Below are 19,891 nucleotides of genomic sequence, written 5' to 3'. Positions count from 1 at the left end.
TAATTCAAAGGTTCCCCACAGTGTTTGAAAATTTGAATTCAAATTGGAAATCAAGTATTTAATCTTCTCCAAATTTAAACATGACATGATGTCAGGTAGCCATTGAGCGTGAGTAGGTGGGGTAATGTCCCTTCATCTGAGCAACACTGCCTGCTTGGCCAGGAGAAAAATAAAAGCTAACTAATGCATGAATAACACAAACCAGATAGGCTGAATGGCCTGTTTCTGTGCTGTTGTGGTCTATGGAGACCTCAGGTACGCAGACTGCTCACCACTACCTTCTCAAAGGCAATGAAGGCCTGCCTTGCCAATGAGCCCCATGTATGCAACAATAAACAACTAAAAAAACAAATGCTCATACAGTTTAAAAAAAAATCTTTGTATTGAGATAAGGTAGGACTTGGGACCTTTCAGCCACAATTCAAATCATGGCCGATGTATTTTCTTTCGTCGCAACCCCATTCTCTTGCCTTCTCCCCTTAACTTGTGACACCCTTGCTAATCAAGAACATACCCAATTACTTGGCAAGAAATTCCACGGGTAATCTTTTGTATTTTAATATATCAAGGTGCTGTGTGTGATTCTGCCTCAGGAGGACTCCCATCGCCATGGTCACAACCTTTCCTCACTGCTCCCTTCAGACTGATGGTACAGAAGCCTGAAGACCACAACATTAGGTTTAAGAACAGTTTTTTATTCAACAGCTATCAGGCTCTTGAACCTCTCCGTACTGCCCTAAGCATAAACTCATCCAGGACACCAAAAGTTCTGTCTGCCCTATTGCCTTTATGTATTTCCACTCAAAAGATTTAACGGTAAATTATCAAATTCTCTGTGATATGCTCAGTGTTTGCATCAAGTACAGTGACACCCCGATACTGTTGATGAAGGCTCAAGGATAAATGCTAGGAGTATCAAGGTGAATGAGGTCAATGTTATTCTGGAACCAATGTTCAAACTTGTAATGTGTCACACAGGGTTAGGGGAGAGAGATTTGGGGGAGTACCAGATCTCCTGAAGGCCTTGATATCGTAAGCGATGAGAGCAGAATGTATAGCCCCTTTCACACTCGCCAGTGATCCCAGGAATTGAGCGCCATTCGGCCTTTAAAGTGGAAAGTGTGAAAGCAAAATCTGCTCAGATGACATCGTCTCACGCTGGGGATTGCCAGCCTCAACCCCTGGTAAAATCCCCGGTGTCTGCAGATGTCGGCATTGAGATCCGGGAAGTGTGAAAAAGGCAATTGCATTTCAGGCACTTCCTATTAAAGGTAGAACAGACTAAACACTTGCAAGTGTGAAAGCATTCCCAGTTAGGAGTGGTCTGGTGTGAAAGGCCAAACCCCCCATTCCTATCCCGGGACACTAAACAGTCAATTTACTGGGATGCAAGTGTGAAAGGGGCTTATGGTGCCCTGGAATGCCTCCCGCAACCAGTGGTCAGATCAGGTCCCAGTGACAGCAAGTGTTGATTAAAATTTTTTTTTTTGCTGGAGATGAGCTGGCAATTTGTAAAGAAAACGATTACAAAATCAGCTAAAAAATTACAACTGCAATAGTACACTTAATTGAAATAAAAAGAGACATTAAATAGGAAAGAAATAATATTCACAGATAACCTAGTGCAATAAAAAGTGACTTACCAACGTGGTCACTTAAATTTTTTAAATTAAATTTAGACATCCATCACTGTAACAGGTCATTTCGGCCCACGAGTTCGTGCCGTCTAATTTACACCCAAATGAACTACAGCCCCGGGACGTTTTGAAGGGTGAGAGGAAATCAGAGCCCCAGGGGAAACCCCACGCAGTCTCTGGGAGAATGAACAAACTCCTTATGGTGTGGGATTTGAACCCCAGTCTTGATCACTTGGTGTTAACGGTTAGGCCAACAGTATCGCCCAAAGGAGAACTGAGGAATAAGTTTTATGCCGCCCTTCTTCAATCTTCTGCCCATCATCTTTCTGAATTTCTCTCTGCTTTATTTCTTTCCATGTGATGTTGAAGGATCATGAAACCCGTGTTACCCAATTACATCCAAATAATTGACCATCTCCATGCTAGAAGGTCACGGGGAGGACATGCAAACTCCTTACAGACGGTGCTGGATTTGAACCTGTCTTGCAGGCACTATAATAGCCAACTCTTATTTCAGTAAAATTATAGAGTAATAAATCTCACCAGCCCCATTCAGCTCTCCCTGTATCCCCACCACTTGTGCCCATTAACTCCCGTGGATTCTATTGGCCGTTAAACCATACCAGGGGCCCAGTGGCCGATTGACCACCAGCATCTGCCTGGGGATGGTGACCCCTTGACCTTGCTCCTCGAACTCCGATCTGCGGGGCTTGTAGAGTGTACAGAAGTGAGATTTATTAATATTAACTGCGCAGCTTATTTGCCTTCTGGCTGTGGTTGGGAATTGGCTTCATCAGTCACTTAAGAGATCACATCAGTGGCTGTGAAGCACTTTCCATGTCCTGGGCATGCGACTGGCGCTATGCAAGCGCTGCTTTTCCCTTGTTTTATGGTGTGCAATCTGTAAACCTCAGCGGTTTATGCCAGTAATAAGCCCGGAAAGGAGATTTGTGCAGGAAATGGGTTTTTTTTTCAGCAAGTAATAAATAACCAAGGTTGTCAGGAGAAAGAAAACAATCTCTCAAAGTTCCATTTGCAGAGGGGTAATGAAGGCCCAGCTGTGCAGGTCTATTCCCAGGGGGCTGGTACTTCAGTTACAAACCTTTCCATTGACTTGTCAATCTTGTTGGGAGATGCTTTCAAACAGGAGCGTTTCAAACCGAAGCATGATATTGGTGCAGCTGTTGCTGGTCTGTTGGTGAATCCGAAGTGCTAGCTCAATGTTCATATTGGATCTGTGGGCAGTGTTCTTTCTTAACCCATATATTGAGACCAAAATGTAATTTTAATGATACTACAGGTTCCTCTGGCCCATGAAATCCATCTTGCCCAATTACACCTGAATAATCCACCAAATCCATGCATCTCTGTAGGATGGCAGGAAGCCAGGCTTCTCTGGAGAGAAAATTCAAACTCTGTACAGACAGTAATGGATTTGAACCCAGGTTGTTGGCACCGTAATAGCCAATTCTTAATTAATTCTTGATTAACAGTGGTGTACTGTGTATGTCTGTCTGTCCATGAGTGAGAACAGGGGAGGTTTCTAGTGATCCCCATAGTGTGTGTGTGATGTTTCTGTGCATGAGATGTTAATGATCCATTGCATTTTTCTGTGTGTGTATATGTATGTATGTACGAGAGAGAGTGCTTTTCTCTTGAGTGAGATTTAATTTCTCGCTTGTTTCTGAGTGTGAAATATAATGATCCATTGTGTATGGCCATGTATATTCTTGCGATTATACAGTAGTCTGCTATTACATGCTTATTTGACGATCAGGCATGTGGATGTCGGACCGTCATTTGGGGCAATAAGAGTTTTCTCTGGTGGTGAAAGCTTTTTGGTTTAACGATTGTAAGTGTCTCTGAAAGGCCTTTTGAGGATTGCTGGGAAAAGGGGTTCAGGAATGTGCCTGAGGGAAGGTCTTGCCCTGAAGTAATTATCAATGCACGTTGAATTGTGTGCCTGTGCGAGAAGGGAGCAGTGCCGTGCAGTGAATGCAAAGTCCCAGCCTCGCTCTGTGACACTGGTTGACAGGAACTCATTGATGTTGGCTGGCCAATGTGATTCCTATTAACTTTCATTAAAAATGCCACCCTCAGTTCCAAAACCCCAACATTTTCTGAAGGGGATTTAATGAAATCCAGACACAGAATGAGGTGAACTTTACTGCAGGGTGTACTTAAAAAAAAACATTTAGACATACAACACTGTAACAGACCAATTCGGCCTACGAATCTGGCTGCCAAATTTGCACCCCATTAACCTACACGCTGGTGTGGTTTTGAAGGGTGGGAGGAAACCAGTGCCCCTGGCGAATGTACAGACAGTGAGGAATTTGAACCTAGGTCCAGCCCTGATTGCTGGCGTTGTGCTAACTGCTACTGAGGAGCTGCCCATCTTCTGCTTGAGATGCCAGGGTTTATCATCGTTTTCTTCCCTAGCGGATGCAATGGGGTTTTTTCATGGAGCTCGTTGTAATACAGTGTCAGAAAAGCTATACCCAGGACATCCAGGAACACACTCCAATGTTCTTCCAGACACCCAAAACATCTCCAGCACAACGTTGAAACCTCCCTGCAAGCCACCTTTGATGAGCATTTATTGGAACCCGAGCACCAACTGATGCCCGAGGTCCCTGCCCTGAATAGAGCATGTGATGGACTTCCTCTGGATTATTTGGGTGTCTAAATAGTGTGGCCCTTGACCATAAAAGCATGATGCATCCTGCAAAATATCTCTGGGCCTTTCACCACACTCAGAGGATGCTGTGTTGCCACTGGAAGAAGGTTGTGACTCACAGAACTAATAAAAATGGAGAATAAGGAGTGGAGGTTGTGTCTGTAGAAGATCTGTCCTTAACGTTAATATGGGAGTGATGTTATGGAGACATAGCTCACAGGAGCCATGCTCAATGCTAGCTATAGGTCCTTCATCAACTTTTTCTGTTTCTACTTTCTGGCTGCTCCATATTATCTTTGACCTTTGCATTTGACCCCAACATCTAGAGATTGAGTCATCTTTACCATGAATAGGAAATGAGAATTAGTTGGTAAATTACAACCACAGCATTGGATTGTAAGTTGAACTGTGGCGTAACAACACATTGGCATTTTCTGAGGCCAACGGGAATTTCTTGCATGTAGATTTCACCACTTTAAAAAAATATTTATGATGCCTTTGGGGGAGGAAAATTATTTTGTGTGCCAAGAGCATTGAAGTATCAAGGTAAGAATCCAAGCAGGTTGGAATTCTCTGCTTGTAGAGTCGAGAGAAATGCATTTAAAGCGGGATAAGTGTGTAGCATTGAATATGGTACTAATCGGAATAATCTGTCTCAGAGAAATTGCAGTCAGTTCAAAGTGAGAAATGGAAATACAGCACCTATTGGCCTATTATATACGCCTGGGATTGCCTGATCTTGGTAGCTAAGCAGGCTCAGGATGGGTCAGTATTTGGAGGGAACTCCAGGTGCTGTCGGGTTCTGTGAGGGGCGCTGGACAAAGTGGCGACTCTCTGCCTGCCTCATGGTAGACAAAAGTTAAAGAATTTCATTCTAAATGTAGTATTATGTGACAATAATGGAGCCTTTACATACTGATGTACAATGGATATGTTGAACCTAGAGCAGTACAGCAATGGGATAGCCCACATGTCTGAGCAGAACATGATGTCCAAATCAAGCAGTTTGCACTCCATCCCAGTGGCGTAGCTGGGGGGGGGGGTGCAGGGGAAGCATAAATGGTGCTTCCCCCCCCCCACCCCGGTCCGCCATTGCCCCCCCAATCAGACATCACCACTCCCCCCCCCCCCCCCCAATCAGACATCACCACTTCCCCCCCTCAACCCGGTCCGACACCGCTGAAAATTCAGCGTGGCCACTGACTCGCCTCTTGGTATATGTTGTGACGCCTTTTTTAATGTGCTCGCTCCCCCTAAAGTTAGAACCTGGCTACGCCCCTACTCCATCTCCATCATATTCATGGCTGTCTGATAATGATGATGTTTATTATCATGCACATAGTACAATGTACAGATGCACAGGAATTCTTGCTGCAGCCAAACAAGTAATAAGAAACGATAACAGTAAACTAATTGAATTAAATTAAAGGAAACAAGATAGATGTGAATATTCACAATAATTCCAGTGCAAAAAAAAGGCTTGCGATACCCCTTTAGTGGTGTTGGAGCAGGCCTTGATTTGTGTAACAAGGGGAGGTTCAAGAGCCTGATAACTGTTGGAAAGAAAATGTTCTTGAACACAGAGGTGCTGGTCTTCAAGCTTCAGTAGCTTCTGTTTGAAGGCATCAGTGAAAAGAGGTTGTGACCAGGGAGATAGGTGTCCTTTATAACATTGGATTGCCTTCTTGAGGCAGTGTCTCACATAGATGTCTGCAGTGGATGGGAGATCAGACCTGGCTGCATTGGCTACGTCCTGTGTTCCGAGGCAAACAAGCTTATGATGCAACCTGTCAGTATAAATTCCAGAATACTATGTGCTTTCTGCTGTTATTCCTGGGAATTCCTTCCAGCCACCCAGCGCTGTTATTTTTTTAAAATTTGCCACGCACGTCTCTTTTAAATTACTTTCCCCTCACCTTAAATGGATGTCCTCTAGTCCTCATCGCTTTTACCCCAGGTGAAGATTCTGACTGTCTACCTTATCACTGCCTCTCATAATTTTGTGCTGCCCTCTCTCCCCTCAGTCTCCTATACTCCAGAGAATCCAACCCATGTTTTCCCAATCTCTCCCCAAAATTCATAGGCTTAAAACCAGGTCAAATCCTGGTGAACCTCTTCTGCACCTTTTCCAAAGCTTCCATGTGGTTCCTGCGATGGGGGCGACCAGAATTGCACCCAGTATTCCAAGTGTGGCCAAACCCATGTGCAATTTTTATTTTACATAAGCTGTATCTCATTCCACAGAAGTTGCACAAATCCAAGCCAAAAGTACTAGAATTGTGTTTTAGGTGTGAAACAGAGGAATGAACATTCTTTCATTCAACTTGGTCACCTTTTTGGCAAGAAATTTCAGAAGTATTAACAAGAATTACAAGGGGTAAAGTGTTGGTGATGTATGAGGGGCTTCTGCTGTACTGATAACGGAGCTTTACCTTGCAGCTCCCCATCGTGGCTTCCTCGATTGTTTCTCTTTATTTCCTGGAACTGACGGACCTGTTCAGACCAGCGAAAGTGGGATTCCAGTGCCACGACCGAGCACTAAGTATGCCTTATGTGGAACCCAGTGAGGAACTTATCCCGCTGCTGATGCTCCTCAGCTTGGCGTTTGCTGGTCCTGCTGCCTCGGTGAGTACTGCTCAGTAGGTCATTGGGACATTCAGGGTGTGGGGGGTGGTGTTGGGGGGGGAGGAATAGGATGGATGGGGTGGAGCGGGATGGGCAGTGGGGACATGGGCAGGTGGGCTGGGGGAGTGATCATTTAGCTCCCCCAACCTATCTGGGGGAGTTCATTCTCATCTGACCGTGCACATACAACAAGATGAAACGGTGTTTCTCTGGACTATGGTCACATACACGCGCAATACACAGCGCACAATAATCACACAAAGATATACACACATAAAGATATAATTTATAATGAATAAAAATATTTTGAATGACTTTCTGGGTTACAGCTATTGTTCATCATTCTCACAGCCTGTGGGAAGAAGCTATTTCCCAGCCTGACAGTCTTGATTTTGGTGCTCCCATACCACCTCCCTGGTGGTGGTGGTGGTGGGTCAGAGATACGGTGTGCTGGATGGGGGTATTGGCTCCATTTACTGGGTTAGCAATGGACCCAGCAGCACCTACCAAAACCCTCCCTGCCCCGTCGGAGTGCTATAACTGAGCAAAGAGGGAGTGGCATTAACCATGGTATCTTCATTGCTGCAGGCTCACTCCTGCCAATGCTCAAAATGGACCCGTAAACACTGATGATGGGAAATGCTGGTCTGGTCCTGGACACATCAATGGGGCCTTCACAATTTACGTTGGGGAGTGGGTGAACTCGTTAGCATGTTCCCCCATGATGGATTGGCAGGTGTACAATCTGCACAGTCCTCGCATTGCCAACACTATTAGATGCACAGACGCATCCTGCTAATGGACCCTCCTGGCTCATGAACTTGCACCCAAACATCTATGTGATCAATTAACCTATAAACCATATATGTCTTTGGAACCTGTCAGGAAACCAGAGCATCCAGAGGAAACCATACAGGTTATGGGGAGAACGTTCAAATACCTTACCGAACAGCCCAGGTCGCTAGCACTGTAAGGTGTTGCGTTCACTGCCATGCGACCCGTACTGCCTATCCTGGTGTTTGAGACCAGCAGCGCCAAAGACCTATGCTCTTGAAGTTCAGGCAAGGTGAAATATTCTGTTGGGGATCGCTGCCTGACCCAACCCTGTCCTCCACCACAGTGACACTCTTTTGCAGCAGGCACCCAAGTGATTGTTGTTGCTTGTCCCCGAATAAAGGTACTTTTAAAGGGTTTGTCACCAACGTTGCAGTCATCTGTTTTAACTTTGTGGCTTCCCACCACAGATCATGATTGGTGAAGGGATTGTCTACTGCTGCCAGTCGAAACTGAAGAACAAGGAACGCTCTGAGGGCAGCATTAATGCAGGAGGCTGCAACTTCAACTCCTTCCTACGGCGCACTGTCAGGTTTGTTGGTAGGTTCAGCAGCGCTGTGCACCCTGCTCAATGTGTTACATAACATGGAACATTACAGCATAGTCCAGGCCTTTCAGCCCAACTTGTTGTGCTGACCTATGTAAACCTAATTCCACAACAACGTGGGTCAATGAAAGGCTTGCGTCCATCCTGTTCAATGTTCCAACGATGAAGTTGATGACTAGCCGTGTTAATCAATTCTCAGCAATTTGCCTGCAACTGCCCCAACGTTGATGCAAGGGAGATGGCCCAAGGTGGAGGGCTTTGATGAGTATTTATTTGAGGTCCTTGGGAAAGATCTGTGAGGTGAAGCAGATTGTATTTGGAGCGAGTGGATGGATTGTTGGGAAGTGATAGTGTTGGGTGGAAACATTCGGAACTCGCTCAGCATTGGAACAGTGAATGTCACTCAAAGACCGGGAACTTCGGTGGTCAGCCTCAGTGTAATGTCACCTTGAGACGTGACAGGGACCACAGATAGGGATCTATCCCCTGCAGTACTGCATCTTGCTTTTCCGTCATGAGGCTGTGAGATTAACCATATAATCATATGGCATGGAAACAGGCGATCTCAGCCCTTCAAGTCCACACCAGTACTCTTGGGTTTTGTTCATTTCAACACTGCAGGCAAAAGATCTGTTCAGAACATGAACAAGGACAAAAAGGGAATGCACTCTGTCCTCTCACGTTCATTTACAACTCTGATAGCTTGTATGTCATGATGCAGTCTAGTGATGCAGAACGTACATGCGGGGAGTGTGTGTAAGAATATAACAGAATAATATCTTGGGCAAACAGTGAAGGAAGACCAGGAATTCTTCAACTGCTCAAGTGAAATGGTCCCAGAGACCACCTACCTCTGATTAATGTTATAGATTACGTGAGGTAGATAGAACAGTTAATGCAACAGTATTATAGTGCCAGTGACTGACTTCAAATCCACTGCTGTCTGGAAGGAGCTTGTACGTTCTCCACCCACCCTCCAAAATATACGGGATAGGTAGATTAATTGGTTGCATTTGGATGTACAGATAGACCCCAACTTATGATGTCTCGACACGATATTTCAAAGTTATGATGGTCAGAATCCGCCCGCATGTACTAATTCCCCTCTCTTGGCTGTGTCCACTTTGAGCTTTAACCCTTCTCCCTTCTGCACTCTCCTTGTGAGTCTGGAAATGCACTGCTCCCCCTTCGCTCCGGATCACCCCAACAAGTTTCATGGGCCGGGAAGGGCCTTCTACTCTGCTGTATCATTTTTTTTTAATCTGATGCAAATTCCAGGCAAAGCTATTTCACTCTTGAAGAAAACGATTATCATTTCACCAGTGCTCTCTGCGAGCTCTCGTCCTCTGGAGGCTTCACCTCCTGATCAGGCCTTCCCTGATCTCAATCTACTTAAATGGAGCTAACTTATATAAAAATATATATATCTAGTTCCTCCTCCTTCACATTGTTCATCAAATAATCCTCACGTCTAACATTAATAAATCAGAACGTGTTCCTTTGTATCCTTTCCAATCACTCACTAGGTTCAGGAATGAAGGAAGGATCTGGGCATAATAATCAGGGCCAGAATTAACCACTTGTTCCATTGTGGATTAATTACAGAAAGGCTGCATGAATTTGTCGACGGCAAATCACAGATAACGAACTTGACAGGGAGGTTGATGCAGGAACAGGTTCGAAGAGACAAAGTGTTTGACGTGAGGTTCCAAAAGGCACTTGTCAGCTTGACTTTGAGGTCAAGTCGTGTGGAATGAAAGAAACTGCAGCGGAATGGGAAGTCGAAGGGAGTAGTGAAGTTGGACTGGAGGGAAGTTGATACAAAAGGCATCATGAAGGAAAATTAGCAATTTCTTGTGGTGGCAGACGAAACTTGATTCTGAGAAATGAAAGGGCTGGCATATCAGCAGGGAATAGAAGAGGCCCTGTAAACAAGGGAGCCGCTCTAATTTGGGACAGGGGCAAAGGGTATTTGTGGGTATATACACCTCTGTGCCACCACCTCTAGTCATCTGTCTTACCAGGGAAAACCCAAGAGTTGTGATGGAGGAGTGGGGCATATTGTCTGGAAAGAACCTGGTGCAGGGTCTGGACTGAAATGTCGACCATACCTCCGCCTTCACAGATGCTGCTCATCCGCAGTTTGTAACTTTTTTATGTAAAGTACAAATTCAAAGGTAGCACTGTGCCGCTTTTATTTAAGTGGTCTGTGGGACAGCCTTGCAGCTTCACCAAAGTGTGCAGAGTCTAACTTTGTCTGAATTCACTGGTAGGTAATCCCTTGTTGCCGGGATGAAGCTTTAGGAGGGAAACCTGATGGTTTCCTGGGACCATTTCGAGCGCTTTTAACCATGTGTGTTGGGCTTGGAGTCATGCCCAGGCCAGACCAGGTGATGATCGCAGCCCTGGTTTCTTTGGTTGGTGGGGGGTGGTGGCACTGATGAACTAGGTGGCTTCTCATTCCAAGCTCACCCATCTCTCCTCACGGTGCTTGACATTTTATTCGACATCCCGAGGATGGGATGGAAGCCAAGAAACTGTGGGTGTTTGCACCAACCGATGTAGTATCCACTGCTGGCTAGTGCTGCCTCTCCGCTCTGGTGACCTGGGTTCCATCCTGGCCTCTGGTCGCGGGTGTTTGCACGTCCTCCCTGGGACACTGGGTGCAGTAGTTCCCCCCCACACCCTAAGGACGAGCAGATTAGTAGCTCAGCTGACCACTGTAATTTGCCCCTAGCTTGGATGAGCGGGAGAATGGAGAATAAAAGACGGGTGAAGGTCACTGTAGACGTGGTGGGCTGAGGGTGATGCTATGATTGACGGCCTCCCCTATTTAAAGCCGCTGTCGCCGAGGGGCGGCTTTAAATTGAGAACCGAATGGATTAGAGCAATGAAATTTCCAATAAGTCATTTAATTTGAGGTGATTTCAGTAGTCTGTTGAGTGACTAATTCAAATTCAGTAACATGAAAGGTCATTCCTGCCTTTGATTCTTTTGAATGGTAACCAATTTGAATGCCAACATCTGTGACTTCAAAGCAAGTTTGTTTTGTTGAAACTGATGCCATCAGCATACTGAGCCCCAGAGAGATCTTGCTGCAGAGCTGGAGAGCTGGCATCCATGAATAATTCTTCCTGTAGAAAACGGGAAGAGTGAAATCGGCAACTAAAGGAGCGGGAGCAGTTTTCCAACTCATTGTACTGCCCATAATTGAATTCCCCACTTCTATTCAGTGTTGAGTATTTAAAACAACGCAACTGCTCTCTGGAGATCATTGAAGCCTGAAGGGAAATGAATTCTGACCGGTTTAATGCTCTTCTCATTGTGATGAGCCTGTAACTCAATACTGAGCATTAATAACCGCTAATTTGATCGGTTTAAATTTTCATAAAGGGTACACGGTCACAGGGCTAGGCGTGGCACGGGGTCTCCATGGGTAGTTCAAATGACAATGCTCGAGCATTGCTTCACATACAGTCGGGGTAGGGTGGGGGGTGGGGAGGGGGCGGGTAAACTGTTTCTCAGCTTCCCCATCTGCCTTCCAGCTGTCATCCCGAGATGGTGCAGGATTTTCACCCGGTGTCTGAGACTGAGAATGGAAACTGTGGTGTTTGTGTATTTTGGGGCAAGGAATGGTTATCGAAAAGAAAACTGAAGACGCTGAAAATCTAGAATAAGAGCAAAATGTTGGGAATACTCAGTGTTGCTAGCCAGCATCTGTAGGAAGAGAAGCAGAGGTAAAGTTTCAGGTTTTTACTGGGAATGAACAAAAGAAACTTGTTCAGCTGGTGTGAAGCAAGAAAGTCTGCAAATGCGGTGATTGTAGTGAACGCACAAAATTGCTGGGGGACTCCGCTCACCCAGCATCCACAGGAGGCAAAGATGTATAACCAATGTTTTGGGCCTGAGTCCTTCATCAAGGTATATGGCTTGCTAGGGTGTGGGAGAGGCATCTCTGATATGGACCAGGTATGGTAGTGTGTGCCAATGAGTGGGGTCAAGTGGGAGCGTTGAGCTGCCCATACCTGAATAGTGGGCCTCTGAATTGCTGTAATTGTCTAAGGGATAGGAATTTCTGCCACATATGTTGGGCATTGGGATTCTGTGACAGAATGTGCTTCTGCTGAAGGGATTTTGACTGATGCTTTTTACTGGGACCATTTCCCGAGAAGCAACTTCCTGATTGATTAGGTTGAGATTAAATAAAACAGAAAATGCTAGGAACCGGAAACTTCTGGAGTGGAGTTGGTGGTTGGGGGGGGGGGGAGAGAGCATGTTAATGTTTCAGGACACTGAGCCACCTTCAAGCCCATTGACTCATCTGACTCTCCCTCTCTTCTGAGCGTTCTCCCAGCAGATGCTGCCCAACCTCAAGGTGTTTCCTCTTGTTATTTTGGATTTCCGACATCTGTGTTTTCCTGCTTTTCCAGTGAAGTTAAGTTGACTTTGAAGGAGTGGGTCAATTTTGCTTCTCCTTCCAATCTATTGGAGATTTGAGATGGCCGAGAAGCTTGACATTGTGATGACTGTCACCCATAAAGTATGGGCTTCTTCCCTGAATTGGCCTTCCCTAGAATGTTAACCAGGTGACCCTTGGGGCTTATTGATGAGCATCAGTGGACAGGTATATAGTTCCTTGGTGAGACCACACCTGGAGGACTGCGGGCAGTTTTGGTCTTCTTGTCTGAGGAAGGGCATCCTCACCATGGAGGGGGTGCAGAGAAGGTTCACTAGACTGATACCAAGGATGGAAGGACTTGCATATGAAGAAAGGTTGGATAGACTAGGCTTGTATTCTCTGCAATTTAGAAGATTGATGGGGGATCTTAATTCTTAAGGGTTTAGACAGACTAGATGCAGGAAGGTTGTTTCCAGTGCTGGGAAAAACCAGAACCAGGGGTCACTGTTTAAGGATAAGGGGGAAGTTTTTTAGGACTGAGATGAGGAAAAATTTCTTCTCTCAGAGGGTGCTGGATCAGTGGAATTCTTTGCCACAGGAAGTAGTTGAGGCCTGTTCCTTGTTAATATTTAAGAGTAGGTTAGATTTGGCCTTTGTGGCTAAGGGGATCAGGGGGTATGGGGAGAAGGCAGGAACTGGGTACTGATCAGCTGGAGGCTTGAAGGGCCAAATAGCCTCCTCCTGCACCTATTTTTCTATGTTTCTATGAGATGCAGGTAGACGAGGTGGTGGTGAAGATGTTTGACGTACTTGCCTTCATTAATAAGGGCATTGAGTTCAAGAGTAGAAAACATGTTAAAATGGGTCAAGATGTCAGTGAGACCGCACTTGGATTACTGTGTGCAGTTCTGGTCAATGCACAGAGAAGCTGGAGGAACTCGCCTGGTCTTACCACGTCCACAGGAGGTAAAGGTATATTGCCAATGTTTCTGGCCTGAGCCCTTCTTCAAGTTATGGCCAACCAATTGTAGGAAGGATCATTAAGCTGAAAGGTTTGCAGTAAAGATACACGAGGATGTTACTGGGACTGGAGGACTTGAATGATAAAGAGAGGCTGGGACTTTACTCCCTGGAGAATTGGATGCTAAGGGTGACCTTATAGAGATTTATAAAGTCACAAAGGTCATTGATAAGATAAATAATCGGTCTTTTCCCATGGTAGGGGAATCAAAAACTGAAAGGCATGAGATGAGAGGAGAAAAATTTAAAAGGGACTAGAGGAACACCTTTTACACGCAGAGGGTAGCGAATATGTGGAATGAGTTGTCTGGGGAAGTGGTAAAAGATGAGGATGATTGCAGCATGCAGTAGCTGGAAGGATACCTACTGAGTTCAAGCAGCAGTTTTAGTTTGATTTGGACAGCATGTCTGACACAGGCACGTGGGCTGAAGAGCCTGTTTCTGTACAGTACCGTGATTTGCTCCAACAACCCTTCACCCTTGATAGGGTCACATTCAGGTCAGAGATGGTGCTGCCATGTTCATTGATGCTGTTGGCCAAAGATGACTCGGCTCTGTCCTCATGCAGACTAGGAGCACTGAAACAGGCCTTTCAGTCCCTCGTGTTCATGCTGGCCCGCAAACACTCACTAATGACCATCCCACTTACGCCACTGGTCCATCATTGGTGATTCATCTGATTGCCATGACACTTGTCTGTTGTACTGCTACAGAGACATGGGTTCGATACTGACCTCTGCTGACGGTTAGAAGTTTGCTGGGGTTGCCTACCACATCCTGAAAACATGTGAGTCAGCAGGTTAATTGGCTGCTGTAAATGGCATCCCCCCCCCCCCCCGAAAGTTGCGAGTGGTAGAATCTGAAGGGGTGGGGGGGGGGGCAATGGATGGGAATAAATTGAGATCAGGGGTGGAGTAGTGAAAGTGGGTCCTCAGTGGTGCGTGTGGGCCTGGTGTGCTGACGAGCCTGTTGCTGTGCTCTATCTCTCTGACCTTCCCCCTCCCCTCAGCCAATGTCCCTTTTGGCTTTCCAGGTGTACATGTATTTGGACTCTGTGCCACAGCCCTTGTGACTGACATCATTCAGCTGGCGACTGGATACCATGCCCCCTTCTTCCTAACAGTGTGCAAGCCAAACTACACCCTACATGGCATCTCCTGTGACAACAACCCCTACATCACCAAGGATATCTGTTCCGGCTCGGACCATCACGCCATCGTGTCTGCAAGGTAATCTGGGATTGGCTCTTGAACGTGGTTATCGTGAAGGGGTTGTCCTGTGAGGAGCGCTTGATGGCTCTGGGACCGTACTCATTGGTTTTTAGAAGGGAGAGTGGGGGGGGGGAGAATCTCATTTAAACCTGCTGGATACTGAAAGGCTTGGCCAGAGTGGACGTGGAGAGGATGCTTCCTCTGCTGGGAGTCTGGAAGAAGAGTGCACAGTCTCCAAATGCAAAAAGGTCCCTTTAGAACAGAGACGTGGAGGAATTTCTTTACTCAGAGAGCAGTGAATCTATGAAATGAGTTGCCGCAGACAGCTGTGGAGGCCAAGTTAGTGGGGACAGAGGTAGGTAGGCTTTTAATTAGAAAGGAAATCCAGGGTTTTGGGGAGAAGGCGAGAGAAAGGGGTTGAAAAGGAGAGCCTTGATGAAATGGCAGGGAAGGCTCGATGGGCCAAATGGCCAGATTCTGCTCCTATATCTTGTGGACTAAATGAATGGAAGAAAAGGTTTGAGAGGCTGCAGGAGAAATCTCCATTGACAGCTTGCTTAATGACACTTTCACCGGGGGTGGGGGGCGAAATCTTTTGTTCCACCTGTCATCACGTTCAGAGAGTTGTATTTTGCAAAGAGTGGCAAAGCTGAGAATTGAAAATCAAAATGCTCCTCAATTAGGACTCGGAGCGAGTTAGAAGGGCGACATATTTTAGGATGGATCAGACTTGTGGAGAGAGGAAGAAGATGTGCCAACAGTTAGGAGGTTATTGAAGCAGGCTGGCCAGGCACCACTCAAGAGCTCTAGCCAAGTGCACGTGAGACAGAGGCAGAGGTGCTGTTATTACAGAAGGTACAATTGTGCAGTCTTGATGACTGTGCTGGAACCTCAGCCCGGGAGATGATCTGTTGGCTGAGGGTGTGGTTGAGCCTGAGACTGTTGCAAGGAGCTGGTGTGGAGAAGAAAGTTTGTGGATTCGGTCTTCCTAAGGTTTGGTTGACAAGTAGAAACACATTACCACCCATCAGAGGCACTGTCTCTGGGTCGACTGAAGTGGTGGGGCAATGGTTTTGAAGACATTTCAGTACTGTGGGAAGGGCAAAAGCTGATTGAACAAAACCAGTTCATTTATTATCATCTGACCAGAGGAAGCAATGTTTATCTAGACCTCGGTGCACACATGTACACGCATAATGCACAACACATAATAATTGCATATATATGTGCATAAAAATATAATTTAAAATAAATATAAATATTCTGGAATGGTTTACTCAGTTACAGGATACCTACCATTCATCAAACTCACAGAAGAAGCTATTTCCCAGCCTGCAGTTCTGATTTTGATGCTCCTGTACCTCCTTCCTGATGGTAGTAGGTCAAAGATTCTGTGGGCTGGATGGAAAGGTGTGGTGAATCTCTGCTGAGCTGTCAGTCTTCCACTTGCCTAGCCTTGCATTATTGACATTGGTCGTGCATTACCTCTAACATTAAAGACACTCCCCTTGGGTATAATTGTGTATGCAGCCATTGTCTTTCATTGTTGTACCATTAGTTTCTGCTAATAAAAGCCATTATTATTGTTTGACCACATCGCCTTTGTCTACTTCATTAACTGGCACTTCAAAAGGGTTCTCAATAATTCTTTGAACCCTATTTAAGCCACACTCCCAGTAAATGTTGTCACTACATCAGGGAAGGGAGACCCTGGTGATCTCAGCTGTATACTGACTTCTGGTCTGATGCGTTGTAGATACCACACCACACAATGATGCAGCCAGACAGGGCCCTCTTATGTGTGTTCGTGTAAAATGTTGTCAAGATGGGGTGGTGGGGGGGGGGGGGTGATTGAAAACATTTGGCACAGGGTGAGGGAATTGAAGAGGCAGAGTGCGGGGGAAACGTGCCATTTTGGAGAAGGGGCTGAAGACGGCAGATGGGAAGGCAAGGTGAACATTATAAATGAATGGTGAGGGAGACTGAGTGGTTCTTCGCTGGGAGTGTGATGAAAAGAGCAGGAGTTGGGTGATCTTTAGGAAGATTTGAAGAAGAGGCAGGGGAAGGGTGAGCTTGGGGGCCGCTGGGGAACCCCCGTGAAGGGAGGGAAGCAGAATAAATTGAAGAGGTCGAGCAGCGTCGACCGGAAAAAAAGAATGGGCTGACCCTTGGGCCTAAACATCAATACAAGATATAGGAGCAAGAGTAGGCCACCCAGCCCATCGATCCTGTTCCACCATGGCAGACCTAATAATAGTCTTATTTCCACCTACCTGCCCTTTCCCTATATCCCTTATTTCCCCAATGTAAAAATCTATCCAACCTTGTTCCAACCATTCATTTTCTCCCACCTGACCCATTGAGTTCCTCTTGCAGTTTGACTTTAGCATTTGCAGACTCCTGTGGGTCTCCAGAATAAAGTGAATCCTTCTTATTGGACCACAAGAGTCAGAATTAGACCATTTGGAATGACCATCGAACCTTCTCTGCCATTCACTTTCCTTCTCCCCATGACCTTTGATGGTTTGGGAAAACACGTTTGCCGTAGTGGTTAGCACAATGCCTTTACAGTGCCAGCGATAAGGACCAGGGTTCAAGTCCTGTCGGGAGTTTGTACATTTTCCTCCTATCTGTGTGGGTTCTTCGCCCCCCCCCCCCCACCCCAGGGGCTCCGGTTTCCTCCCACCATTTGAAACATACTGGGGTCAGATAATTGGGTCTGAATTGGATGGCATAAACTCATGGAGTGAAATGGCCTGTTACTGTTCTGTGTGTCTAAATTAAAATTTTAAACTCCTTATTAATCAAGAATCTCTAAATGTACTCGTGGACGAGCTCCACAGCCATCTGTGGCAATGAATTCTGCAGATTCTGGCTGAAGAAATTTCTCTTTATCTCTGTTCAAAAGGGACGTCCTTTAATTCTGAGGCTGTGGCCTTTGGTCCCAGACTCTCTGGAAGAGTTCTCCAAGCCCTCTTTCAATATTCGGGATGTTGTGATGAGATTCCCCCTTTGTCCTTCCAAACTCCAGGGAATACAGACCCAGAACTCTCAAGCATTCCTCGTGTGTTAACTCTCTCATGCCTGGGATCAGTCCTGGGGATATGAGGCATTGTCAACTGGTTAACTGTCCTAACACCTTCCATTCTTCAGTTCAGCTGAGTGTGAATGCTTTGCAGTGGGACTGGTGCAATGAAGCGGCCACAGTTCTCCACCTGCCCTTGGCATGAAGATCCCAGCTTTACGTCAGAAGGAAGAGTAATGACTGCTCTTACACAGCCAAGCCAGCAGCTTAATTATTATGTGCATTGCCAGCTAGCCTTGCGTTATTCTTGTTCTCAGAGAAAGGGATATATTAAGGAGAATTGATTTTCCATTGCATGCTCTTTGAGACAATTGGAACCTATAATAATGAAGTCTTTCTTGTGTTTCAGCAAGACTGGGGCTCTGGCAGTAAGGATCAGCCTCTGGCTAAGCCATCTCCATGCAGTTCTAATTCTTTCACTAGTGTCAATCCTCTGTGAAAAGAGCTTCCATTTCCTTGGATGTTTCTGTGCACAGCCCCGTAACCCAACTGGGAGAGCCACTGCCCCATAGATCAGGAGACCAGGGCTCAATCCTTACCTTGTACATGTGTGGGTTCCCTCTCACTTCCCAAAGATGTGTGGGATGTAAATTGACCATAGTGTGTGGGTGAATGGTAGTACGTGAAGTGGGAGAGGGGGCAGGAGATGGTACTTAGCCCCTTTTGCAGTGTTTGAAAGCTGGGTCTTAGCTGCCTTTTGAGTGCTGTGTGAGAGCATCAGAGGTGGATTGGAGGATGGGGGGCGTCTAGACTTACCTGGCTTCAATCCACCAAGGCTGGCAGTCTCAGCAATTGAGCGTATTGGACTTACGGAGCTGGTTTTTTTCAGTTCTGTGTGAACAAGCAAGCCGGCTTCCAGAGACGGGTCACATACTCGGCAATAACGTGGCTTTTCAGTCTAAAAAGGATTGGAGAATAATGTTGGGTTAGTGGGGAAATAGGTGTATGGAGGGTCTATGGGATGAAAGGTCTGAACTCGTATCATATCTCACTGTGGCTCCAGTTTCTTGAGCTTATCCTTTCCCAACCATGGGGAAAACGTGATCCCTTCACAGTGGCAGCCATGGGGACTGGGGCCTGAATCTTGAACCTCTGGTTTCCTCCCACCATTTGAAATGTATTGGGGTATAAATTAATGGGGTGTAAATTGGGCCACACAGACTCGTGGGCTGAAATGGCCTGTTAATGTGCTGTGTGTCTAGATTTTTTTAAATCTAAAATTTTAAAAAATTGATTTGCTTGAAGAACTCTTTGTTTCACCATGGCATCCAGGAATCCACCCCATCTTAAGTTAAATAAATTATAAATTATGACATGGCAGAAGGTCTTCTGGCCCATGAAACCTGTGCCATTCAAATACACCCAATTAACCTAATAATCCCGTACCTTTTTGAAGGGTGGGCGGAAACCGGGGGAACCCCACGGGGAGAACGAACAAACTCTTTACAGACAGTGCTGGATTCAAACCCAGGTCTCTGGCGCTGCAATAACGTTGTGCTCACCGCAATGGTAACCGTGCCCACCCCATGCTGCAACTGTGAGTACAGGTTTGTGATTGCCACTGGGGATGAGAGCACTGATAAACTTTATTTGAAAACAATTTGTCTTATTAATTGAATGAATCGAGGTCCAGCGTTTTTGGTAGATGATTTTGAAGCTGCCGGCAGTAATGGCGGGAGTGTTGATGATGAGTTTATACTCAAGTACAATGTATAGATGTGTTGAAATTCTTATTTCTGCCACACAACGCACCAACTACAAAAGTTGGTTTTAGATTGGGATGCCCCACAGACATTGAAATTAAATCTTCTAAATATGACTGTATGTACCTGTGCATGCATGCCTAGGTGGAA

General features: G+C 45.9%; 1 protein-coding gene across 2 annotated transcripts in view; it reads left to right on the top strand.

Annotated features, from left to right (window-relative positions):
* Positions 1 to 19,891, top strand: part of plppr3a (phospholipid phosphatase related 3a) — a 68,193-nt gene that overhangs the window by 36,298 nt on the left and 12,004 nt on the right. For both annotated transcript variants that reach the window (XM_069922977.1, XM_069922978.1), the window contains exons 3-5: positions 6,757 to 6,942; positions 8,187 to 8,316; positions 14,776 to 14,971. In XM_069922977.1, coding sequence (XP_069779078.1) covers positions 6,757 to 6,942; positions 8,187 to 8,316; positions 14,776 to 14,971 — 512 coding nt within the window. The remainder of the gene's footprint in view (positions 1 to 6,756; positions 6,943 to 8,186; positions 8,317 to 14,775; positions 14,972 to 19,891) is intronic.

The sequence above is a fragment of the Narcine bancroftii genome, chromosome 3, assembly GCF_036971445.1.
Source record: "Narcine bancroftii isolate sNarBan1 chromosome 3, sNarBan1.hap1, whole genome shotgun sequence".
Lineage (NCBI taxonomy): Eukaryota > Metazoa > Chordata > Chondrichthyes > Torpediniformes > Narcinidae > Narcine > Narcine bancroftii.
This window is presented reverse-complemented; position numbering and strand designations above follow the sequence as displayed.